Below are 25,218 nucleotides of genomic sequence, written 5' to 3'. Positions count from 1 at the left end.
AAAAAAAGGTTTGAAAGGTTTAAAAAATTATTTAGAAAAATAGTTTAGCAAAAAAAAGTTTCAAAAGGTTGAAAAAATATTTGTTTGTTGATGAGTACTTGATGAGGACTCTACTGTACTCTATTGTACTCTGCTCTGTTCTAATTTAATATGCTCTGTTTTAGGCTTCTCTGTTCTCCTCTCCCATCGTCTCCTCTCCTTTCACTGAGAGTTTCGAAAGGTTGAAAAAATATTTTCGAAAATGGTTTTTTTTTTAAGTTTGGAAGGTTGAAATTGTATTTTTTGAAAAAAGGTAACCAGTAACCAGGTAAAAAGGATTGCTGTGTCCATAGTGTTTTTTTGTATTAATGTATTAATATGATATGAGGTCCAGTTATCAGCATAACACTAAAACAGGTAGTAGTCATGGCTACATTTTGTCATGTCTAGTATGTCAGAGCCCACACTTCTTTACTTTAACTTGAGTGAAAAAGTGTAGAGAGTACTTCAACCTTTACCAGAGTCTTTTTAAACATGAGACATGAGTATCTGTACTTCTGCTTGAGTGAAGGATGTGTGTGCTTTTGCCATCTCTGACATGCTTCTCAGGTGTGTCATACACACTCCTCCAGTTGAGCAAAGTTGAACTACTGGGGTGGTTTTGGAAACAGTGCTGGGAGGTGCTGTGTGTGTGTGTGGAGTACATTAATACTTCATGCAGCGTGTGTACTGGCTGTAGATGGTTCTGTCGATCCAGTGGCGGAACTTGGACACCGCTGTGTAGACTCCTGGAAACCTGGCATCTCCACAGCCGTTGCCCCAGGAGACCACACCGTAGACACGCCCCTCGCACACCAGCGGTCCTCCGGAATCTCCCTGGAACGACAAGGCCACGCCCATCCCTCAGTACTGAGGTCTGTCTCATGGAAAGTTCACTAGTGTTAGGAGTGCTAGGAAGAGTAACAGCCAGGTGAGGTAAGTGGTTTTGGAAACTGTGTTTAGAAAGCTCTCAGAGAGAGATGTAAGCATGCTCGTTACAGAAGCATGTTTGACACACAGACATGTGGGTTCTATGCTTCAAAAGTTGTCTAAAGGCTGCACCGCAATTAAATCAAAACACACCACACTTACGGAATCCAAAAATAAGTATTTCCTTCATAAAGGAGCTATTTTAGTATCCATTTCCGAGTCCTGCTGAATGTCAGTGGGCCGGGCAGAAGGCCCAGGACCGTACCTTGCAGGCATCACGGCCTCCAGAGTTGGACCCAGCACAGATCATGTTAGCCGTGATGCTCCCGTTAAAAGACTCGCTGCCGTTACATGTAGCCGTGGAGACGATGGGCAGCTTAACAGTTCGGAGGGTGGGGGGTGTATGGCCGCCCTCCGGGCTGGTGTAGCCCCACCCAGACACCCGACACACCCTCCCTGCTGCCACGCCCGAGTCCTGGCGGGGGAGGGGAGCCAGGGACACGAAGCTGTTCAGCACCATCGGCACTCGCAGCTGGAAGGAAGCACAGAACTCATGTCACCACTTCACTCCACTAGCCGCTTCATTTACAGGAGGAATTCATTTGGGCTTAAGAGCTTGACACATAGTACTTACTCATGTGTTAGTAGTGTAATACTTCATTGATTTGCACCGTGAAGAAGTTGCTCATTGTAAGCATAGAGAGAGAGAAGTTGTGGTAGAGTGAGGCAGCAGTATTCTGCAGTTTCGTACCTTAATGAGCATGATGTCTGCGTTGTTGGTGCTCCTGTTGTAGAGCGGGTGAGGGATGAGCGTGTGGGGTTTGGAGTACTGCTCCACCCCCTGGTAGCTGCCCAGAGTGTGGTCCGCGGCCACCACCATCATGTGCTCTGGCCTGAGGACATGCCGGGAAACACTACAAATGTTTGTCCAAATAGCAACCATCTGTTGCCATTTCCCCCAAGGAAAAACATACCCAAGGTATATTGAACCCATTTTTAACCATGTTCTCCCCCCCCCCCCCCCACAACAGAATATTACCATGAATTGTGTTGGGAATCACAATCAGTGCATACTGGTGGATGAGTAGTACAAGTGTGTGTGTTTGTGTGTGTTTGTGTGGATCTGAGGGGGCACAATGGGGCCTTGTGTGAGAGCTGGGGCAGAATGACAGTATCTGAGTTTTGCTTCCTGCAGTCACCAGTAACACACTCCACAATGACACAGCAAGGTGAACAGTAACACACTCCACAACGACACAGCAAGGTGACCTGTAACACACTCCACAACGACACAGCAAGGTGACCTGTAACACACTCCACAACGACACAGCAAGGTGACCTGTAACACACTCCACAACGACACAGCAAGGTGACCTGTAACACACTCCACAACGACACAGCAAGGTGACCTGTAACACACTCCACAACGACACAGCAAGGTGACCTGTAACACACTCCACAACGACACAGCAAGGTGACCTGTAACACACTCCACAACGACACAGCAAGGTGACCTGTAACACACTCCACAACGACACAGCAAGGTGACGTGCCAGCCCACCTGATCCCTGCTGGCCCCGCACAGCTTGATGTCTAAAACAACATGACCCAGCAACATGAAGACATCTGCTGCAACATCCCTCCTTTGCAGTGGGGAATTGTGTGTTTACATGCATGATTATCAAGTATCAGGTCAACATAGCTTGTAGGAGTCTTTCATCACTCTCCATTCACTACACACGTTCATGACTGAAGAAATTCCCCAAAAGTACACTTGTTTTGACATCAATTTTCCACTCGATGACTGGCTTGAAAACAACTGTGTTCCACCAATGCAACACCAATTCTCAGCAAGGCAACAAGGAGAGAGTGGAGGGGTGAAGTCAGGTGGCTGAGCGGTTAGTTAATCGGGCTAGTAATCAGAAGGTTGCCGGTTCGATTCCTGGCTGTGCCAATGACGTTGTGTCCTTGGGCAAGGCACTTCACCCTACATGCCTCGGGGGAATGTCCCTGTACTTACTGTAAGTCGCTCTGGATAAGAGCGTCTGCTAAATGACTAAATGTAAATGTAGAGTGGCTTTCCCTGACTGTGTCCAAATATCCAATCCAATTTAGAGCAGAGACCAAAATCCTCACCACCCTCTCTTGCACACCTGTACCTATTGAGTAGCAGACATACCCGATGTCGCAGTGAGCTGCAGTCAGCACCCAGTACTTGTGGACCAGCGAGCCTCCGCAGAAGTGCTGGCCCTGGGAGCTCTGGAGCGACACCATGTACCTCAGGGAGTGTGGGGCAGGGGAGTATCCTCCAACGACTCGCAGGTTCTGGCCTCCCTGCACCAGGTATTGGCCTGCATGGAAAGAAAAACAGTGTCATTACTGACCGCCGATTTTAAGGGTGAGAAAGTGCGGAGTAAGGTTTGGAAGGTTAGATAGTGTTTCCTTTGAGGGACATGTGCTCACATGCCATGTGTGAGTCACATGGCATGTGACTAAACGAGTGAATTCCAATGAAACGTCCACATCAAAAATATGTTTTTATAGAGATAGAATCAGGCTTGAGAGAAGTCGGTGGCAGCCTAGGTCATTAAGCTTTCACTTCAGTTGCAGTTCGAAACATATTAATCACACACAACTGAACACTGAACAAGAAAACCCAGAAGCGCATCGACAGTGTTTGTAAAATGCTTTAGGACCACATGATAGGATGGCGTATTCATGCTTTTTCACAGCTATTGACCCCAGTCACAATTAGTGGTTTTGTGTCATCTCCATGGGTTGGCTGTAATGAAGAAAATCCTCCATGACCCAGAATGACCTGTGACCTCTGTCACATCCCAGAACACTGGAGAGGCGTTGCCCTTGCTCCGTTACGCAACCACAAACTACTTTCCCCCAAGCTAGAGACAACACGAAAGAAAGAAGTTTAGAGACGAGAGGAATTAAAACATCAGTCATTTTTATTCCGCAAAGTCAGAATAAAAATATTCAGTGATTCTTGTCAGTTGTCAGGCTGTAATGATGGTGATGACAATGTGTGCCTATATCTGTTGTTTGTATTCGTAATATATATTTTGGCATAGTGCTTCAGCAATAGAAATTGATTTGAGATGTCTGCATTGGAGTTTTCAAAAGCCTACATGCCAATGACAAAATATTAACTATTGTATGCAAATATACAATGTCAATGACCTAGTTGTAAATACAAAAATGTACTACGTCTAATATAATAATACCATTACGTAAGTTAGAAGCCAAGAAAATCATTATTCTATCAACATGTGAACCAGTCTGGGGAATACTCACAGTTGGCTGCTGGAGGCTCCATGGCCAGGCAGAGACACACTAGGACCAGCATGGTAGCAGAGGGCATCGTTTGTCTGAAGGCTGTGCTAACCAGCCAGGTAGCAGGAGAACGACAGTGTCCTACAGTAGAAGTGACTGGCTGCTTGAGGCTGACACACTCTCCTGTCTGATCACCAAGATCATCAGGTTTCATCCTAAACCCTGATTTCACTCTACAGGATCCACTGAAAAAAATTTGTATCATCGCAACAGTAAAGGATTGAGATTCCCCAACAAAGTGCACCTTTATTCAAAGTCCAGACATGCACACGCACCCCCCCCCAACAGACACACCCACACACACACACACACACACACCCACACACGCACCCACACACACACACACGCACCCACCCACACACACACACACTCACCCACACACACACACACACACTCACCCACCCACACACACACCCACACACGCACCCCCCCAACACACACACACACCCACCCACACACCCACACACACCACACACACACCCACACACACCCACACACCCTCCCATTCCTGACCCTCTGTCAGAGGGCCCTTACGGCGTTGCCATGGTAACACCCACAGTGCCACACTCACTCTTCTATATAACATGCTCTGTGTCATCGGCAAGCAGACAAAGATTTGCGTGTGCGCGCGCGCGTGTGTATAAAGGAGGGGGTTATTACGTAAAAACTAACAAGGTGCATTCAGGAGGCAAACCAGCTAAAAAACCTGTATGTACAAACTCAATATCACAGTTCTGTTCCTGTATATGTTTCACCTGGTGGAACGAGCTGTGCTCATTGTGGAAACTGGACTGATCTGAAAGCACTCCACAGGAAGTCAACATCCTCAGTAGAGAATCTCTGCAGGCCTCTCATTGTCCTGAGCAGCTGAATCATTTACCCAGAATGGCAGGAGCCCGGCTCCTCATGGCTTCCTGTGACACGGCGTTGCTATCGATGATGAGCTGCTTTACTTCGTGCTTCACGGCCACCCAGCGGACGGATGCTGCCTCATCATCTATTGATGGACAGACTGGACTGACAGCACACTGCCTGCCCTGTACCTGGGGGTCACATCAGTGTTCGAAATGGAGAAGGGTCAAACAGACACTATGCACAGACAAACCATTCACATTGTTTCCACAAACCAACTTAGAAATTCCATGAAAATGTCTTTGACAAACATTGTCATGGACTCTGTCCTGAAGTCATGGTCATGCATATATAGGCTGCACACACACACACACAAGCATGCACACACACACACACACACACACACACACACACATATCCTGTTTTCAAATCAGGTTCCATTCTCTGGGAAAGAAGGAAACACTATCACCCCGTGCTGCAGCGCTTCAGCATGTCAGGTTTATACCGGGGTTGAGTAGAATACTGCATTTGGAGTTACTGTGTTACTGGGTGTTACTGTGTTACTGGGTGTTACTGTGTTACTGTGTTACTGTGTTACTGGGTGTTACTGTGTTACTGTGTTACTGGGTGTTACTGTGTTACTGGGTGTTACTGTGTTACTGGGAGTTACTGTGTTACTGGGTGTTACTGTGTTACTGGGTGTTACTGTGTTACTGTGTTACTGGGTGTTACTGTGTTACTGGGTGTTACTGTGTTACTGTGTTACTGGGAGTTACTGTGTTACTGGGTGTTACTGTGTTACTGGGTGTTACTGTGTTACTGTGTTACTGGGAGTTACTGTGTTACTGGGTGTTACTGTGTTACTGGGTGTTACTGTGTTACTGGGTGTTACTGGGTGTTACTGTGTTACTGGGTGTTACTTTAGGGCCGCCACACTTCTCTACGTGTATGGGTGGACATGCTCAGACAGGAGACATGGGTGGACATGCTCAGACAGGAGACATGGGTGGATATGCTCAGACAGGAGACATGGGTGGACATGCTCAGACAGGAGACATGGGTGGATATGCTCAGACAGGAGACATGGGTGGACATGCTCAGACAGGAGACATGGGTGGACATGCTCAGACAAGAGACAGGGTCAGGTGTGACTGGGGACACACTACTAACCAATTATTCCCTCCATCTTAAATCACAAGTTGGCGCAAAACCAAGATAGAAAAACCCAGAGCAATCAATCTAATCCCTGAAACTTTTGTCCCACAACTAGTTAGCAGCCAACAAACAATCATATAAGACCCTGGAGCACAACAACAGCACGTCTGGAGATACCTGTTCAGGATGGCTGTCTCTTCAGTAACAACGACGGATAGGATTTCACCTCCCTTAAGATTCACTTTCTTCCCACTCATAGAGGGAGCATGAATATCTGTACTCGACTGTAAGATAAGCTGGAGAAGAAAGAGGGAATGTAATAAAGAGGGTAGGTGGTTTTTCTTTTGTGAGGTACTAGGTCAGTCACAGCTTTGTCTATCTCTCTCTCACTCCATCTCTCTTTTCTGTTTATCGGAACAGTCATGTGGGGGACAATGGGAGAGACAATATAGAAAAGAGCAGATATGGTGACAGTATAAAAGCAGGTTCAGGGCCCTGGCGTCTGGGTTTGGTGAGAGAGTGAGTGTCTCCGATAGAAAGACGGATCCTGATTATAATTCACGGCTCGGTTAACTATTGGTACATCTTTAAGAAGGTGAGTCTGTCAACACTTTTAGAGGGAGATTTTAAGTGAGACATGATTAGTTTGTTTTTCTGCTTTTCTACTATTTGTGATTGATACTAATATGGGTGGAGAAATGGCATTATGGGTGGTTACAATTCTGTTGATGACATGATTTCTGGATATGCTCATCTACTCACTTGTAGAGTCATTGATTAATACTCATATCATGGATGTTTATTAAGATTGATGAGTTAAGTTTATGAGTAAAAGGGGGGCAAATTTCAAATGTTGATCCATGTTCAGTTTATGAGTTAATTTAACAGAAATGTACACTTGCATATATGTCAATTATTATGGCCCTGCTGGATGATTTACAAACAATCAGCTGGTTAGGGTTATGCTATGCTAGGGCTCTGATTGGAGCAGGAAATACAGATATAAATACTCATTAAGAATCAACAAGTTCATATCCAGTATAAATGAAAGTGACTGTTTTGCCTCTACATTCTACCTTTCCAGAGAGCAGATGATCATGTCTCCAGTCCTACAGGTTTCTCTGCTCTTCCTGGCTCTCCTCAGCATCAGAGGTAAACAACAACAGAACAACAGTGTTTCTTTTAACCATGAAAACACCTCAGGAGAAGCTGAATAACTGATGTCTCATTGATTCCCCCCCCCCCCCCCCCCCCAGGAGGGCAGGGCCAGCGGATCATCGGGGGTAAGGAGGTGGAGCCGTACTCCATACCCTACCAGGCCTCCCTCCAGTACAACAAAAACCACTTCTGTGGAGGGACGCTCATCCACCCCCAGTGGGTGGTGTCCGCTGCCCACTGCTGGAGACCGTAAGTACTGCAGCAGGATCAGGGTGCAGGTTAGGGTGTAAATTTACTTATACGGGCCCACCACTTTTTAACTTTTAAAATCACCTCTGCTTTGATTCTGGTAATTATCAAAGGTGACGAGTTGGCTGATGACTGTGTTTTTCATCTTACTGGCTCTGGGCTGCTACATGTCATATTTCTCTTGATTTGAAAAAAGCTCCAGAATCTCTGAGACACAACTTCTGCATCTGGATCTTAAAATCAACATATTAAATTCGACCATGTTTCATTTTCATACACAGACTGACGGACAGATGTAGGTTTCCAGATTGGTGGTCAACCCCCCTTTCCTCCCCCCTTTTCACACACACAGAACATACCTGATCCAGGTGGTGCTGAGTGAGCACAGTCTGACCCAAGTGGAAGGCGTTGAGCAGGAGTTCAACGTCACCATGGTCCTGGTCTACTACATGTACAATTACCGGACCTTCGACAACGACATCATGCTGCTCAAGGTGAGTACACATAAGATGTGTAAACTTGAAGTACTGTCTGTTCTGAATTCTCCAAACCTAAGTTAGATCAGAAATCCACAATTCAAGGTAAAATATAAAAAATGTCCAAGGTTATTAACTAGAATCTGACTTTTGGGGTGGATGAAGTTAATACAACAGTGGCCTGATTGTGTTTTACGCAGTGGTCACTTAACCCATCCCCCCCCCCTCCCTCAGCTCAACAAGCCTGCCACCCTGAACAGCAACGTCGCCCCCGCCAGCCTCCCGGATGTCAACACGCCGCCGCTGAGCAGAAGCACATCGTGCACGGTGAGTGGCTGGGGCGTGACGCAGCTCTACAACAACTTCCTGCCCCCCACGCTGAGGGCTGTGGACGTGGACGTGATCCCCAGCTGCGAGTACTACTACTACTTCAGGATCACAGACAACATGCTGTGTGCCGGCTCCCGCTACGGCGGCAAGGACTCCTGTCAGGTGAGCCAGACGGTCTACATCATGTCTGTGTGAATGAAAGGTGGTTTGGTTGGTGGAGAGGGTTTAGCTGATCTGGCAGCTGTGATGGTCTTTGTGATGCTGCAGAGTCAGAATTTCCCAGAGCTGCCTGAAGGGTGAATGTGAACATGTAGCAGACACTTTTATCCAAAGCAACTTCCAAAAGAGCGCTTTACAAAAAGTGCATAGGTCACTGATCATAACAGCGAGATAGCCCCAAACATTGCGGGTAGCCAAAAACATGAAGCATACATTGTGAAAAGCAAATAAGTGCCAATGGGAAGAACCAGAAGAGCATGTAGTGAACCAGCTGAAGTGGCTGATGTCAGTTTCAGAAGTGCAATTTTACAGCTCTGGAAAAAAACTACTGACTGCATTGTCAAAGGATAATTACAGCTGCATTTGTACACTTAAGATAATTGTTCTTGGGCGTGATCTCATAGCTCACCAGCTAGATACCAGACTGAGGCCGGTTCTGCTCGACTGTCTCTTAACAAAAAGACTAAGCATTTCTTTAAAACAGATGATTGTTCTTGCAGTCAGCTTGTGTTTGTTGTGATTTGTGCTCCTCAGGGCGACTCAGGAGGGCCTCTCATCTGCAACGGAAACTTTGAGGGCATCGTCTCCTGGGGCATCAGCTGTGCTAACCCATACTTCCCCGGTGTGTACACCAAGGTCAGGAACTACGCCCGCTGGATTAACTGGATCATCCAGGCAAACAGCTAGTGGGCACTGCCACCATCCCACCATGCTAATAAGCCACCCTGCTAACATGCTACCAGGAAATGACTTCATCAAGGAACAAGTTGTCAACACTGTAAAGGCCACCATATTAGTTGGCTGCTGTGAAGTGTCCAGTAACTTTTAAATTAAACAAATGTTTATTAACAAGTGGTCAACATGATCAGATGGAGAAAAAAGCTGTTTATCAGAAGAATTTCTTTGTACTGTACTGACTTTTCCTCCTCTGAAAAACATACGGGATAAAAAAACGAGGATTTTATTAAATAAAAAAATCTGTATATCAATGGACCTTATTCAACGCACTGTTGGGGATATTCCTTTTTTTTTATAAAATTGTCAAATATTCCTGCGTTATACTACCTGTACTTCTTTCTATATATATTTTGTAATCCACGACTCCATCTGTTGTGAGCTCACCTGGAGAGAGACGTCTCCTCAGACTGCAGGAGCTGCCTCTCCCTCCGGAGAGAGACGTCTCCTCAGACTGCAGGAGCTGCCTCTCCCTCCGGAGAGAGACGTCTCCTCAGACTGCAGGAGCTGCCTCTCCCTCCGGAGAGAGACGTCTCCTCAGACTGCAGGAGCTGCCTCTCCCTCCGGAGAGAGACGTCTCCTCAGACTGCAGGAGCTGCCTCTCCCTCCGGAGAGAGACGTCTCCTCAGACTGCAGGAGCTGCCTCTCCCTCCGGAGAGAGACGTCTCCTCAGACTGCAGGAGCTGCCTCTCCCTCCGGAGAGAGACGTCTCCTCAGACTGCAGGAGCTGCCTCTCCCTCCGGAGAGAGACGTCTCCTCAGACTGCAGGAGCCTTATTAAAGCAATAAAGATTCATGTTCTGTAAGTCACACGTGCAGCTAATCAGTCTGTGTATCAGTGTGTATTCTCCCCATGCACAGCAAGCCTGGCTTTGTGAACTTTATACATGAAGGGGATGATGATTAAGCTATCTGGATGGTCACAGAGTGCTGTTCAGCATGCAATGTCCCCCCCCCCCCCCCCCCCCCCCACCAACATCCCTTGCCAGGCGATAACAATGTGGGAGTTAGGGGCGGACAACAAAGCCAACAGGATTGGCTGGAAGAAACCAGCAACTCCCCCAACACTGTTCCCAGTTACAGGAACTGAACTCATGCAACCAAAACAGGCTCTCACACGCTCACAAACACATGCCGGCTTACAAACACATACAGGCTCACAAACACACACACTCTCACAAACACATACAGGCTCACAAACACACACACTCTCACAAACATACACAGGCTCACAAACACACACAGGCTCACATTGAACAAGTGAACCACACAGACTAACAGCCGCTATGGGAGACCTGGATGTGATGCCCCAGGCCAAGGCCCAGGGTGTGAGGATAGCCTGCCCAGCCAGAGGGCCCCAGGTGGGGTTGAAGGAGGGGCTGGTGGCTCGGTCCCTGGAGGCCAGGCAGTTTGCCTACTGCCCCTACAGCAGCTTCAGGGTGGGGGCAGCCCTCCTGACTCCCGACGGCTCCGTGTTCACAGGTGAGATGGCAGCACTGGCATTTCTCCCTTAAATGTATGAAGTAGCTATATGTAATATTATAATACATGATTATATCTGTCCCTATGCATGCTCTCTTTTTCTATGTTGAAAATAAATCAATGTCTGTTCCGAGATAACCACTAGACAAACATTGTTTTGTTTTTCTTATAAGTCATTTACTTATTTACTGTTCTTAATGAGGACAGGATTTTATTGATTCCACTGACGAGACTGACAAAAGTCATCAATAGAGAACTAAAGATGGAAATAATCCCTTATATTGTCATCTGAAAACATACAAATATAACTAGTCAGTTTTTTTAAGTTCTGTTTTATGCAAGATACTTCTGGATTCCGCTGTGCAGTGTAGAAAGAACATAAGATCAATGATCACATCTGACTTAGTTCAGAAACAAGTTACTGATTAGCAACAGCAGGCCTACAGTATGTCATCACTTTGGACTTGAGACAAGATTTCAGAAAAAAAAGTTTCACATAACATTTATCACTGTTACCAGAAATCTTGTTTCATGGTTTGAAATAAATGAATGTTAATCAATGTTAGGTTTGTTAACCAATCACTAAATAACAAGCAATAGTTTACCAATAATTAATTTACTAATACATCTTTTATACTTGTATTATATGTTGCTTCAAATTTGGCTATCATTGGGAGAATGTTTTTGAAAAATAGGATCTGTAAATCTCTGAATGCAGATTTCAACAACCTTGCATTACAAGGACATTTCCATCATTACTCAATCCTGTCCAGGTCACACTGCAAGTGTGTCAACAACCAGAACAGACCTCCTCGCTTGTGAAACCACTTCCTGTTAGTTAAAAACATTGCAGTCGTGTTTCAGGGAAAAAACGTGTTAAGACAAACCCCTTTGTCATGTTAAGACAAAGGGGGAGAATGGGGAGGGATGACAGTGATCTTGACATGAGGATCTCCGTTACTGGGTCTCTGTGGGGGAGGTGAGGAGGAACAAACCAATGACTATAGTAACTGAAAGACAACACTGGACTCAGCAAGGCTTGGATGACTGCTTTGTGTTCCTGTCAGGGTGCAATGTGGAGAACTCCTGTCACAACCTGGGAGTTTGTGCGGAGAGGAACGCCATATCTAAAGCTGTCTCAGAGGGCTACAGGAGCTTCAAGGCCATAGCCATCGCCAGGTACAGGTCCAGGGGCCTTTAAGTATTATTGAATACTTAAAAGCTATATTACCTATACTACATGTGTTAAAACAACTGTGACATAAATTATGGAATCCTAAACTCTGTCAAATGACATCACTGATATTCAAGCGCTCAGGTCTAATCCAGAATCCACATCTCAACTTTTTTCTAATTCTTCCCCCTGGTGGTGATGCAGAAATGTGACATTTCTCAATAAAACTACAAACATGTCTGAAATAAGTCCAGGTCAGAGTTCATCTCCTTCTGATGCTCTATGTGATGAGACATTTGTGTGCTTACAGCGATCTTCAAGACCAGTTCATCTCCCCCTGCGGAGGCTGCCGGCAGTTCATGAGAGAGGTCAGTCCGCCTCCACACAGGAACACGTCCGAGTCTGGACGTCCCTGACCTCCAGTAATCTGATTCTCTCTGACCCCTGACCTCTAGTAATCTGATTCTCCCTGACCCCTGACCTCCAGTAATCTGATTCTCCCTGACCCCTAGTAATCTGATTCTCCCTGACCTCCAGTAATCTGATTCCCCCTGACCTCCAGTAATCTGATTCTCCCTGACCCCTAGTAATCTGATTCTCCCTGACCTCCAGTAATCTGATTCCCCCTAACCTCCAGTAATCTGATTCTCCCTGACCCCTAGTAATCTGATTCTCTCTGACCCCTGACCTCCAGTAATCTGATTCTCCCTGACCCCTGACCCCCAGTAATCTGATTCTCCCTGACCCCCAGTAATCTGATTCTCTCTGACCCCTGACCTCCAGTAATCTGATTCTCTCTGACCCCTGACCTCCAGTAATATGATTCTCTCTGACTAGTTTGGGACGGACTGGGAGGTGTACATGTCCAAGCCTGACGGCTCCTACCTGGAGATGCGAGTGAGGGACCTCCTGCCCCTCTCGTTTGGCCCAGAAGACCTGAAGATGAAGAAAGAAACCCCCAAGGAGTTCTGACTGCACACCTGTCCTGTTACACATGTAGCGGGGTTTGCTCGTTTAAGATTAGCAATACTTAATTTATAATAAAGTATGTAGTTCTTGGGGGCACCACCTCTTATTGTTAAAGGGATAGAGGAAACCTTATTGAATAATATTGAAATAATAGCCTTCGGCATCAGGCATGGCATCCCACAAATATTGGAATTTATATTTACAAAAATATTAATTTATATAAACGTATGACTATCTAATGATGCAGCATTAAGTCATATATTGTCAATAACAATGTACTTTTTAATTGGTTTTATATTTAGATTATTATATTTATATTTGGAATGGATAGAATCTTTAATCACTAAAGCTAAATGTTACAGGTAGCAACTAGAACTAGAGAGGGTACAATTTCTGGGGAAATTGTAGGGTGTGCTTGCTTGCGTCGGTTGCACAGGGGTCCGTTTTTGAATGACATTTTTACAACTGATATTTCTGTATATTTTATATAAAAATGCATACTTATTATTTATAAAGATGACATAGATTTAAAAGCATTTTTTTTTTGCTGCTCATTTACAACTGAAAATACGAGTGAAGTGTAGAATGAAATAGATGTCTTCTCATTTCCCCTGCAAGAGGCAGCCTCATCGTTGAAACAAAACGAATAAATTGGGCAGACCGGGGTAAAAATGGACCTAATCTCTATGACTTAAACGTCATTTTAAGTTTTTCCCTTCTCATGATATTTTCAGGCATTTAGCCTACTCATTGCATTCATTCATTAATAAAGAACCCCCTTTGAAGATTATTCTATGACGTTACCCGGCAGTAGAAGATGGAATCGCGATTCAAACAGTACCATCTGCTAACTGAAAATATGCCCCCCAAAACGTAAATAAGCTTGACATTTATTTAGTGGAAAATCGCTCATTCATAAAAAGCTCAGTGGTAGCGATCATTGTCAGTAACAACGCAAAATGCGATATAGCCCTGTGTTGAGAAGCTGCCCCGGTAAATTGTACTACTACGGTACAGTACTAGACTACTACTGTGTTCGTCTTGGTAGCGATTGCGTTGGTTGAATTGGATTTAACGTTCCGTTGTACGGTTTAAGCTGAAATTAATTATTTTCATGAACAGATTGACAACGTTTAGGCTGTGGCAATGAAGTTCAGGTTAGTAGTTAGATAGACTTTTGATTTAAGTAAGGGGAGTACCGAACATGTTCTGTCGCCGTTTGACTTCCTAAACAGCTGTTTAGTGTAGATGTTTTTGTACAGTAGTGTGTCTCGCGTAAGCTACAGCGTTGCAGTGAGCTACACTGGTTTGAAACCACAGGTAATGGTAATTTCACCAACAAATCGTTTTCTAATGTCAGAATAAATCCTACAACGAAAATGTATATGTGAGGAATGTTTATTTTAACGATTGAAAACAGATAACGCTACATCATAGACCACTGTAGTATGTGTTGCCCGGGCAACACAGGCTAATGTCATGATGCTAATACTTCAGTGAAATAGTAGACTACTGTTTCCGAAAGTAGATGTACTTCCTTAATAATATCAGCTTATATTGTACATTACACATCACAATTGTGTGTCATATCACAAAGTAAAATGAGTAAATAGTTATCACCCTGGCCTCTTTTCTTGTGGCGTTTCTGCAGCTGCCTTGCAGTAAAGCTATAGTTAGCCTAGCTATCCCCCAAGTTAACAGATGCTAAACGAATGTTCTGGCAAAGGTAGTCACGCGTGTTTTCGTGACGTTAGTGACGCAGTGACGTTAGTAACGTCAGTGACTGTGGCTAGCAAATTAGCCACCGTTAGCTTCACTTTTCGCCACAAAAACTTAACTTAAGCTTAAACCATGCAACGGAACGTAAATTCCAATAGAAGCAACTCAATCGCTACCAAGACGAAACTTTTGACACCTACGTTGTCTATGTAGGCCAAATATTGACTGAGTTTTAGGGGGGCAAAAAGAAATAAAAATAATAATATATATGTGAGAGAACAAAGGTTGTGCTCTCGCCGAAGGCTTGAGCACACCCAATGATGCTGAGGAAACCACTTAGAGCTAACTATAACTAACTCAGTGTTAATTTGAGAATTATTTGTGTATATTCAGATATGTGCTTTGATAGTTTTCAGTTAATAATGTTACAGTTTTATGTTCCTGAATAATTTCCTTGAGTTGTATTTGTTGACTGTTGCTTAGGTTTGTAACGTGTTTTAGTCCTGCTCCAGTTCTCTCCCTCGGCAGTTTGTCTCCATGGTAACGAAGTAGTAAGTCAATAGTGCAAATCCAAACGAAAGAACAATTTAAATCAACTTAATTTTATTGGTGTTAAGAAGCACATAAAAAACATGAAATAAATATCTTACAGCACAGTATTCTATATTATCGACAACTTCATAAATAAACCTTACGCAGACGTTTTCAAAAATTGACTAGCTACCGATAATTTCCCCTTCCAACACAACATCTCAAACCTGACCGTTTTGTTTTCAAAGATGTTGAAGGTCCATTAACTGTCCATTAACATGATCATGAAAAAGACATTCCAACGACACGCAACTTAAGTCAAATTAGTTTGTATGCATTTAGTAAGCAGCAAATCATTCAGTAAAGACAGTGGATAAAAGAGGCATTTTACCTATTTAACAGCGTCGGCTAGTATAACAAATAGTGTACCGTATAGTTCTGCTAATCTTCCATGCATTAAGATACGTAGTGGTTAGGAGCACTGGCTGAAAAAACTCAAAGATATTGGGAGATGGAAGAATCTGAACTAGTCTAAGAAATGATAACAGAAAACATATTCTGAAGACATAAAAACAGAATTCAAACGCTGTTGAGATCCAGCGTGATAGCTAGCCTAGGTCTGAACAGAACTTGTCCCAGTTCAATCACAGTCAAGTTGCCAGGTTTTATTATTTTAAATACTCTTGTTGAACTTTTACAATTTACAATTATGTTCACAATTCTCCCAAATCAATCCCTTCACTCAGAAAATGGTCATCAGAGAATTGGGAGGATTTTTTTGCGAGCAACCTGGCAACCTACATTGATTGAATAGAGACCTTCAAACTCTGAACAGCTCCAGACAGAGTCAGTGCATAACAGTGCAGCGGGTCACATCCCTGAAGCCCAGAGACACTAACCAGCATCAGTAGCAGTCAAGCCCAAATACACTAACCAGCATCAGTGCATCAGTAGCAGTCAAGCCCAGAGACACTAACCAGCATCAGTAGCAGTCAAGCCCAAATACACTAACCAGCATCAGTGCATCAGTAGCAGTCAAGCCCAGAGACACTAACCAGCATCAGTAGCAGTCAAGCCCAAATACACTAACCAGCATCAGTGCATCAGTAGCAGTTAAGCCCAGAGACACTAACCAGCATCAGTCAGTGTGTAGTGATAGGACACCATCTGCCTGCACCCTATGTTATATATTAAACTATGCTGTTGTCAGAGATCTCCCTCACTGTACCATTACTAAGATCCATCTCCCTTTGATAACATGAAGGCATTGTAAGGGCTAGATTCAAATCAGTTAAGTTGGAAAGTCACCTTTCCTGAAATTCAGCACACAATGGAAGGTGGCTGGTCACCAGGTTGTAATGAAGCCTGCAGCTCCAAGAGGCCACATCTCAACAGACTAAAGACGTTTACTAGCCTTGTCCCCTGCCCTTTATCTACAGACAGGTTGGAAGAGAGAAGCCTGATGTGTAGAGGTTGGCACACAGGTAGGACTCTAACATGTCACCTTCAGACCTGTGAGGCCAATGCAGAACAGCAGGACAGGAAGCTGGACAGAGCCGCTCACTACTGGTGGGTATCTGGTGGAGGTGAGGTCAGGGTCTCAGGTGGAGGTTATGGGTGGGGTCTCATGAGGAGGTGGTGAGGGGTTGGTGTTGGGGTCTCAGGTGGAGGTGATGGGTGGGGTATCAGGTGGAGGTGGTGGGTGGGGTTAGGGTCTCAGGTGGCAGGAAGGTCCTCCAGGCTGGGCCAGGCCGGCACATGCCACCTGGGCAGAGTTCCCTCCACCAGCCTCTCCATCCACAAACCCAGCCGGTCCAGCTTGTGCTGCACCTCCAGGCTGGTGGCCCTTCCCGCCCTTCCCCCCTCCTCCCTTGACCGGGACCGGGACCGGGACAGTGACCGCGAGCGTGAGCGGGACTCTCTGCGGGAAGATCCCCCGGTGTAGGCTACGCCCTCATCCGCCTCCCCGGTGAACACGGGCCGGAACAGGCAGAAGTACTTCTTGTGGCCGTTGAGGGCGAGCACGTGGCCGGTGTAGTCTCTGGGCCGTCTGGGTGTGGCGTCACTCCCCTCGTCCTCGTCCTCCTCGTCCTCGGGGCAGAGGCCCCGCGCCCCGTCCGGGGAGCGGCTCAGCAGCGAGGGCAGCCAGGAGGGGTGCTTGTCGGCATTCAGGAAGGAAAAGTGCAGCGTGGGAGTCCTGAGGAAGGAAACAGCGTCAGTGTGGAGCGAACGACTCGGAGGTGCTGAGTTTCACTTGATCAAGTAAGTTTATTATCCAAGAGGCACAGAACTATGACACTTCTACTTGCAAGTAGCTCTCAACAATTACAAACAGAAAATAGTTAATATGATGATAAGCCCAACGACTGTATGGATTACTTAAACCTAGACCCATGTCAGAACGTCAAAATGCAAAAACACAAGAATTTACATTTTGGGACAAGTCAAGTTCAGTTTGGGACTGTTAATTTTGCACTTCGGGACAGTACTGGGACAGTGAGGAAAAAAGTTAGTTGCGAGCCCTGTGTGAGTGTGTGTGTGTGTGTGTGAGGGTGTGTGTGAGGGTGTGTGTGAGGGTGTGTGTGAGGGTGTGTGTGTGTGAGGGTGTCAGGCCTCACCCAGAGAAGGAGAACACCTCCTTGGCGTACTTCTTGAGCAGGGCGTTCTTGGAGGCGTTGGAGAGCACCAGCACCACGTTGATGTGTCCGGGCCGCAGCTTCACCAGGTTGCTGCTGTAGGTAATGTCAGTCAGCTCCGTCACCTCCACAAAGTCCTTCTTTGGGGGACGACTGGAAAAACTGGGAGGAAGAGACAGAGAATGAGAGAAGGAAGGGAAGAAGAGAGTCCAGCAGCTTAGTTTTGGGGTGTTTATCCTAGTCTTTCTATTGTAAACTGCTGTCACCATACTGTCAAGCTGGACAGTTCCCCTCAGCATGCTGTTGTGTTTCCTCTTGATAATACTGATAACATTCCCACCTGGAGGTGTCTGGGGGCTACCTGGAGGTGAGGTGTCTGGGGGCTACCTGGAGGTGAGGTGTCTGGGGGCTACCTGGAGGTGAGGTGTCTGGGGACTACCTGGAGGTGTGGTGTCTGGGGGCTACCTGGAGGTGTGGTGTCTGGGGGCTACCTGGAGGTGTGGTGTCTGGGGGCTACCTGGAGGTGAGGTGTCTGGGGGCTACCTGGAGGTGAGGTGTCTGGGGGCTACCTGGAGGTGAGGTGTCTGGGGGCTACCTGGAGGTGTGGTGTCTGGGGGGAGCTTCCGAGGAATCCTCAGTCTTGGGGGGCTCCTTGGTCATGGGTTTCTGGGGCTTGTCCTCACCAGAGTCACTGCACATCCAGGAGAGAGAGATTAGATCCATCTTAAGTCTTATTTACTGTCACCCTTCTACTGTCGACAGTCACAACAGGAGCTCACAAGGTCTCACCTGAACGCTTGGATGATGACAGTTCCAAACAGGATGAACAGAGCAGAGAAGATCAGGGACAGGATAGGCATCATCTCTCTCCTGACAAAATGTAGATATTGAAATAATTTCAAAAGATCAATAAATACATATTGAGTAACAGTTTATTACTTTTTATACATGGGGCAGTTTCGACCTCATAATCTATTTGGTTGACATACATCCTAGGTATATTGATAACATGACACATTCCCCCAGTTTGATTAGAGATATTATTAATGTATTCTCAGTAAACATGATAGTCTTACCAATTGGAGTACAGCAGGTCATCATAGATCTGAAGGAAGTAATCTGAAGCTGTGTACATCCACTGGATGAGGAACATCTGGGAGAGGCAGGGAGAAGGGAGGGATGGAGTTATTGGAGTATTTTACACATTAACCCTTAATTTGTTTTACTGCAAAAGACTGGGGACCCTTCCCAGATGGGGTCTGTGTGAGTGAGTGTGTGTGCGGTTTGTGTGAGTGAGTGTGTGTCTGAGTGTGTGTGTGTGTGGTGTGTGTGTGTGTGGTGTGTGTCTGAGTGAGTGAGTGTGGTGTGTGTCTGAGTGAGTGTGTGTGGTGTGTGTCTGAGTGAGTGTGTGTGGTGTGTGTGTGAGTGTGTGTGTGTGGTGTGTGTGTGTGTGGTGTGTGTGTGTGGTGTGTGTCTGAGTGTGTGTGTGTGGTGTGTGTGTGTGTGGTGTGTGTGTGTGTGGTGTGTGTCTGAGTGAGTGTGTGTGGTGTGTGTCTGAGTGAGTGTGTGTGGTGTGTGTCTGAGTGAGTGTGTGTGGTGTGTGTCTGAGTGAGTGTGTGTGGTGTGTGTCTGAGTGAGTGTGTGTGGTGTGTGTCTGAGTGAGTGTGTGTGGTGTGTGTCTGAGTGAGTGTGTGTGGTGTGTGTCTGAGTGAGTGTGTGTGGTGTGTGTCTGAGTGAGTGTGTGTGGTGTGTGTCTGAGTGAGTGTGTGTGGTGTGTGTCTGAGTGAGTGTGTGTGGTGTGTGTCTGAGTGAGTGTGTGTGGTGTGTGTCTGAGTGAGTGTGTGTGGTGTGTGTGTGAGTGAGTGTGTGTGCGTGTGCTCACCGGGGCTAGCTCGTTGTTGAGCTGGGGTAGCGTGGTGTCATAGCTCAGGTAGGCGGGGTCTCTCTGCAGGAGCTCCAGCTGATCCTGGAGGCGGAGCTTATCCTCCTCGCTGCCGTTCCAACCGCCAATCACAGAGCGATACATCACCCTGCCTGTCTGGCTCCGCCTCTCAAGCATTACCACCTGTCGGACATGGACCAATCGCATTTGGTGTAAAAACTCAACCAATGGTGTGTGTGTGTGTAGGGAGTGTGTGTGTGTGTATAGTGTGTGTGGGGGGTGGTGAGCTAGCTGACCTGAGGTGCCTGAGAGGCCTGGTTGTTGAGCAGCACCTGGCAAAGCGCCTGCTGCTGGCGCTGGTGCACGTAGGCAAAGCGGAGCACTTCTTTAGAGTTGGCCGCCGCAAACTCCAGGAAGGCCTCATTCCCCGGCACAAACGCCGGCTCCTCCCCGGTGATCAGCAGCACACAGAACCTGGGGAGGGGGGGAAGGACATCAGCCTCGCACAGGGACAGGAAATGTGTGAGTGAGATGCTAGATTAAGGAGGTAGCCGTTTGAATCCTTTCCTCACAAACTCACCAAATAAAAGATAAGATAAATATTTGTTTATGTTTAAAAGGAGAAATAATATTTTATTAGGCACCAGTGAGCCCTGACTCTTACTTCCTGCGCCTGTGGAACTGCTTGATGGGACAGAGTTCATCAAACAGCTTCTGGTTGAGCAGCCGGGGCACCTGCAGAAACTTGTTGTTGGAGACAAACTCATCCATGATCTGCCTCTTCATCCCTCTTGCCTGGGGGAGAGGAGAGGGCCGGATGAAAAAAAGGATGGAGAGATGGTGTGTGTGTGTTTGTGTATGTGTGTGAGACTGTGTGAGTGTGAGACTGTGTGAGTGTGCTGACCTGGATGATGTCAGAAGGTTTCTCTGTATTCTCCTTGAACAGCAGCATGGTGGGGGCGTAGGTGTTGACGTTGAACTGGCGCAGCAGGCGGGATGTCTGGGTCAGACCCTGGTCTACGTAGCCAAAACGCACATAGTCCCTGAAGGCAAATGCTGTGAGCTGGAGAGGGGAGGGTGAGAGGAGAGGGTTAGAGGAGAGGAGAAAGAGAGGGTTAGAGGAGAGGAGAAGGGAGGAGGAGAGGAGATATTACTCTGCTTTTGCTTCCATGTATATCACATCTTCCTCCATGCACAAATCCCTCAGCATGCCATGACAGTAAACAAAGCGACTCACAGATGAGTCATTGGGGGGCGTGTCCTGGGATGTTGTGGTTCTCACCTTGTACATGAGGGAGACAGCAGGAACTTGGTCAAACAGCAGCACGCTGGGCTTGTTCTCCACGCGCCAGCCGCCCAGGAACGCCTCAGAGTTCTCATCTGTGATCTGGGGAAAGAGAATACAACGCTTAGTCCCATAAGTGCAAATTAACTCAATAAAATCTTTCCTAAATGTGATCAGTCAGGAGTTAAGGTCCCTACAGCCAGCGAGGTCTGGTCTGCTCCAGTACCTTCTCCACCTGCCTCGGGGGCAGCAGGTCGTGGATGAACTGGCGGAGGTTCTCGCGGACCACGGCCTGGTGGAAGAAGGTGACACGGCCGTTGAGCAGGCCCAGGACAGAGGGCGCCCGGTGGGCCCCCAGCTGGCTGGCCAGGCGCCGCTCGTACCCCAGGTCCACGATGCCGATGCCTATGCCTAGGAGACGGGTCAACACATGGGGACATTACAGTACCAGAGTCTATAAGTTGTACTAAACGCCGACAATCAATCAATATCTCATGCACTGGAAGTTAGCTAATGTATGCAGGTAAATCCCACTAATAAAAAGACTTAATAATACAAAATCACACAGAGGCTGATAATTTGTCTGATCCAACTGATAATGAGAAAGCATTTGACATCACTTCCTGGGAGGAGCTTCTCTTCTGACCTACCCAGCGCTTCCAGCTCATTAACCGTCTCCTTCCACACCGGCTCGATGTGAACACAGGCAAAACACCACTCGGAGGTGACCTTGATGAGGTAAGGCCTCTTGTAGCTGTCGGCCAGCACCTCGCTGTTGTACTGGGCGTGGCTCAGCAGGTATTTGCTGTCGGAGAAGTCGCGTCCCGACCGGGGAAAGTGGAAGAAGGACTCGTCGAAGTAGAAACTGTCGTGGAAATGTCTGAAGCCCTGAGGCTGCTGGCCCATTGGCTGGCTGGCGTCCATATGGCCGTAGCGGTCGTAGTTGGACCTGCGCTCCTCATTGGACAGGATCTGAGGACTCAGGGGAGTTAGAGGGAGCAGACTGATCCTGATTGGCCAGGATCTGAGGACTCAGGGGAGTAAGAGGGAGCAGACTGATCCTGATTGGCCAGGATCTGAGGACTCAGGGGAGTTAGAGGGAGCAGACTTCCTCAAACACACGTTATTACAGTAAAGTCATCGTGCTGGGGATTGATGCTTCCTTTCGATGTATCATCACATGGTTAAAAACTAGAGCCCGACCGATAAAGGATTTTTAAGGCCGATACCGATACGAATATTTGGTGATATCTGTCGGGCTCTATTATAAACCACTCACCTCATAAGACTTAGTGATCTTGATGAACATGTCCTCTGCTCCAGGGTCTTTGTTCTTATCTGGATGCCTACAAGACCAAGCAAAGGTGATCAGGTATATCTTACTAGGAAAAGGGATTTGACTGTCTGAAGGGGACAAGTTAATTTGTGCCCATTTGAATCCAGTCACAACATTAATGAAGTGGAGAAACTCTTCCTCTCTGCTTCATGTGCGTGTCCCTCACCACTCTCTGACCAGACGTTTGTAAACCTTCTTGATGTCGGTCTGGCTGGCACTCCTGCTCACACCCAGGATCTTGTACGGGTCCAGCTCGGGGCCACTCCGCGCCTGGTCACCCAGCAGCAGCAGCAGGAGGATGGGGACGATGGGAGAGGTCCACCGTAGTCTGCAGAATCCCTCCATCTTATTCAAACGAATACGGCTAGCTAGATAGCTAGCTATTTAGGCACTGGCTAAATAGCTAGCTATCGCCACTCTAAATTAACACAGAAAAAGAAAATACAAATGAGTAATATTAGCTTTGTTGCATTAATAAGAGCCTTAGCTAGCGACGGGAACTACCCTCTTTCATAGATACAAGTCAACTAGAGATACTGCTGACCAGATCACTCAGCTAGCCAGCTGTCTGGCTAGTAGTACAGTAAGCTAGCTAACTGTGTTGGAAGATAAATTCAGATGGCGGATTTGCTTTACATATGATCTCAAACACATTCAATTAAATCAGGAAGCTTCTCGATTAACTAGCTTGAGAAATTAGCCAGCTTCGCTGGATAGCTAACTAGCAATTACTAGCCTAGAAGCTAAACTTGCGTAGATTTAAAACGTATTGACCGTTTCCAGTAGCTGTCATAGAGCTAGCTAGGTCTTCTAGGCTTTATTATTGGTAAAACAACAACACATTACAAATAACGTTGTGTAAATACCTCAAGTCTTTAAATTCACGAAGTCAGTTTACCACCATGTCGAGTAGTAGCCAAATGCCAAGCCGAGGCAGGGCATAAGAGGACAGCTTTGAGAGGTATGTTTGGAAACTACAACTCCCAACACGCACTGCGCAAAGAAGCAAGCGCGTCCGGCCCAATGATCTGGCCACGTCACGTCGTCATTCAAATATACAGGGTTTTCTGCGCTACTTTACGACAGCTCCTCGTTTTAAATTAATTTTTTTAACTGTTTTTTCCTCTGTGTAAAGATATGGTAAGTCTGCATGCCACTTCTGTCCAGTGTGGTTTCGTCATTGTTATAGTTAACTTTTTTAACGCAGAAGTGACAATTATAGTATGGGAACACATACGTCGACAGTTGTTGGGCGCCAGTTCGCTAACTGGATAACTTAGTAACCGTAAGTTTGTTAATAGTTAACGGTGTGTTGATGAATTAGTATTCTGTTCATATGTCTTTATTATTGTGTAGTGTTAGTGTAAAAACATTAGTGTTATATCTACCTCTTGTTGATGGGTCATGTAGGGTTAATTATGAGTTCATTTGGGGTCGCAGTGATATCCATCGGGCTCGTGAACCTGTCAAGGAAACGAATATGGACAAGTTATCCACCTCAGAGCCTCGAGTCTACGGCTATGTGAGAGTCGCATGTGGAATATTGACTCATCTGGCGTGTGTTGCCTTCACGGCGATAACTGCTGTGGTGTCACGACCAGGAACTAGTAAGTATTGATAAATCAATTTTAGTAGCCTAGGCCTACATTCATGTGGTCCTCTGACTTAATTTTTCCTCACCACTCTTACAATGACATGGCATTTACTTTTCAGGTTTGTTCTCTTGGCATCCCTTCTTCATGACACTAGCCGTAAGTCAACACTTCTCACAGCTAGCTCTTCGACGGTGCAGTATGTGTACAGAGGAGTGAGTTTAACCAGAACAACACAGTTAAACATGTTCATCTCTTCCATCAGTTCTCACTGCTCATGACAGAGGCCATCCTCGTGTTCTCTCCCTCCACCTCTCCCATCTGGAAGCTTCCACACAAAACCAAGGGCCGCTTCCACTGGCTCCTGCAGGGGCTCTGTGCCACCTGTGCCACCCTGGGCTTGGCTGCCATCTGCTACAACAAGCACCTGAACGGCAAACCCCACTTCCACTCCTGGCACGGTCTGCTGGGTGTGGTAACGGTGTGCGGTGTGGCGCTGCAATCCCTGGCTGCCCTGCCCCTCATCTACACCTCTCTGGCCAAGGGCAGGTCCCTCGCCAGACTCAAGAGGCTCCACGCCACCTGGGGCCTGGTGCTTTACCTGTTGGGCAGCGCCAGCTTGTTCCTGGGCGCCTGTTCAGCGTGGTTCACAGGCTCCGTGGTGGGGCACACCTGGTACCTGGCCGCCCTGTGCCCCGCCCTCTGCGCCCTTGCCGTCATGAGCCAGGTGACCGATGCTTACATGGCCAAGAAACGCTTCCAGTCCTGATCAAGGCTCCGGTCAGCGTCACTGAACATGACCATCAGTTGGGTTACGACAGATTTACTTTACTGTAAAAGCGCCTGAAATGATTAACCTTTTATGCATCAGCAACCAGCGTACTTGCTGTGTATGTCTCCGTTTGTTTGTAGAAATTATTCTGCTCATTTAAATGCTTACCTGAATATTATAAAATGTCTTGTTTTGAACATTATGCTGTTGAGTGTCCATGTAAATAGATTATGGAAGACAAAGTAATTCAGTTAACTGTGGCAACAATTGTTCCCAAAGCTGCTTGATTACTGGATTGAAGCTATCATTTTTGTATTGACCAATGCATTTCATTCCATTCCATGTATTTTTTTTATTTAAAAAATGTACCTAAC

At 46.5% G+C, this 25,218-nt stretch overlaps 5 protein-coding genes across 9 annotated transcripts; 3 read left to right on the top strand and 2 right to left on the bottom strand.

Moving 5' to 3' along the window:
* Positions 1–684: 684 nt before the first annotated feature.
* LOC136948920 (trypsin-like) lies at positions 685–4,437 on the bottom strand. Its single transcript, XM_067243072.1, is given in 7 exon segments — positions 685–855; positions 1,214–1,480; positions 1,700–1,841; positions 3,128–3,299; positions 3,835–3,848; positions 4,236–4,389; positions 4,392–4,437. Coding segments are annotated over 7 exon segments (966 nt in total).
* A 2,388-nt stretch (positions 4,438–6,825) lies between these two features.
* si:dkey-33m11.8 (trypsin) lies at positions 6,826–9,419 on the top strand. Its single transcript, XM_067252289.1, has 6 exons — positions 6,826–6,895; positions 7,385–7,452; positions 7,557–7,707; positions 8,060–8,201; positions 8,418–8,675; positions 9,267–9,419. The coding sequence occupies exons 2-6, from the start codon at positions 7,392–7,394 to the stop codon at positions 9,417–9,419; spliced, it is 765 nt and encodes a 254-aa protein (XP_067108390.1). The 5' UTR covers positions 6,826–6,895; positions 7,385–7,391.
* A 1,181-nt stretch (positions 9,420–10,600) lies between these two features.
* Positions 10,601–13,626, top strand: cdab (cytidine deaminase b). The gene is made up of 4 exons (XM_067243518.1): positions 10,601–10,948; positions 12,016–12,127; positions 12,433–12,490; positions 12,960–13,626. Exons 1-4 carry the CDS (start codon positions 10,753–10,755, stop codon positions 13,092–13,094), a joined length of 501 nt encoding a protein of 166 aa, XP_067099619.1. The 5' UTR covers positions 10,601–10,752; the 3' UTR covers positions 13,095–13,626.
* Positions 13,627–15,391: 1,765 nt separating this feature from the next.
* On the bottom strand, positions 15,392–23,892 carry LOC136949224 (dnaJ homolog subfamily C member 16-like). 2 transcript variants are annotated; one of them, XM_067243473.1, is made up of 15 exons: positions 23,869–23,892; positions 22,647–22,898; positions 22,424–22,490; positions 21,795–22,116; positions 21,371–21,555; positions 21,142–21,246; positions 20,764–20,922; positions 20,524–20,654; positions 20,156–20,333; positions 19,860–20,042; positions 19,054–19,130; positions 18,767–18,847; positions 18,573–18,668; positions 17,960–18,139; positions 15,392–17,538 (listed from the first exon to the last, which is right to left on the bottom strand). In XM_067243473.1, the coding sequence occupies exons 2-15, from the start codon at positions 22,823–22,825 to the stop codon at positions 17,058–17,060; spliced, it is 2,424 nt and encodes an 807-aa protein (XP_067099574.1). In that variant the 5' UTR covers positions 22,826–22,898; positions 23,869–23,892; the 3' UTR covers positions 15,392–17,057. The 2 variants fall into 2 exon arrangements, with proteins under 2 accessions (XP_067099574.1, XP_067099566.1); XM_067243465.1 differs by lacking the exon at positions 23,869–23,892 and adding an exon at positions 23,347–23,521.
* Positions 22,503–25,211, top strand: cyb561d2 (cytochrome b561 family, member D2). 4 transcript variants are annotated; one of them, XM_067243506.1, is made up of 4 exons: positions 22,503–22,508; positions 23,921–24,087; positions 24,194–24,231; positions 24,338–25,211. In XM_067243506.1, exons 2-4 carry the CDS (start codon positions 23,961–23,963, stop codon positions 24,839–24,841), a joined length of 669 nt encoding a protein of 222 aa, XP_067099607.1. In that variant the 5' UTR covers positions 22,503–22,508; positions 23,921–23,960; the 3' UTR covers positions 24,842–25,211. The 4 variants fall into 4 exon arrangements, with proteins under 4 accessions (XP_067099607.1, XP_067099592.1, XP_067099585.1 ...); XM_067243491.1 differs by lacking the exon at positions 22,503–22,508 and adding an exon at positions 23,531–23,620; XM_067243499.1 differs by lacking the exon at positions 22,503–22,508 and adding an exon at positions 23,655–23,765.
* The last annotated feature ends 7 nt before the right edge of the window (positions 25,212–25,218 follow it).

Source organism: Osmerus mordax, chromosome 1 (genome assembly GCF_038355195.1).
Source record: "Osmerus mordax isolate fOsmMor3 chromosome 1, fOsmMor3.pri, whole genome shotgun sequence".
NCBI lineage: Eukaryota > Metazoa > Chordata > Actinopteri > Osmeriformes > Osmeridae > Osmerus > Osmerus mordax.
The sequence above is the reverse complement of the archived record's forward strand: the minus strand, read 5'-3'. Positions and strand labels throughout refer to the sequence as shown.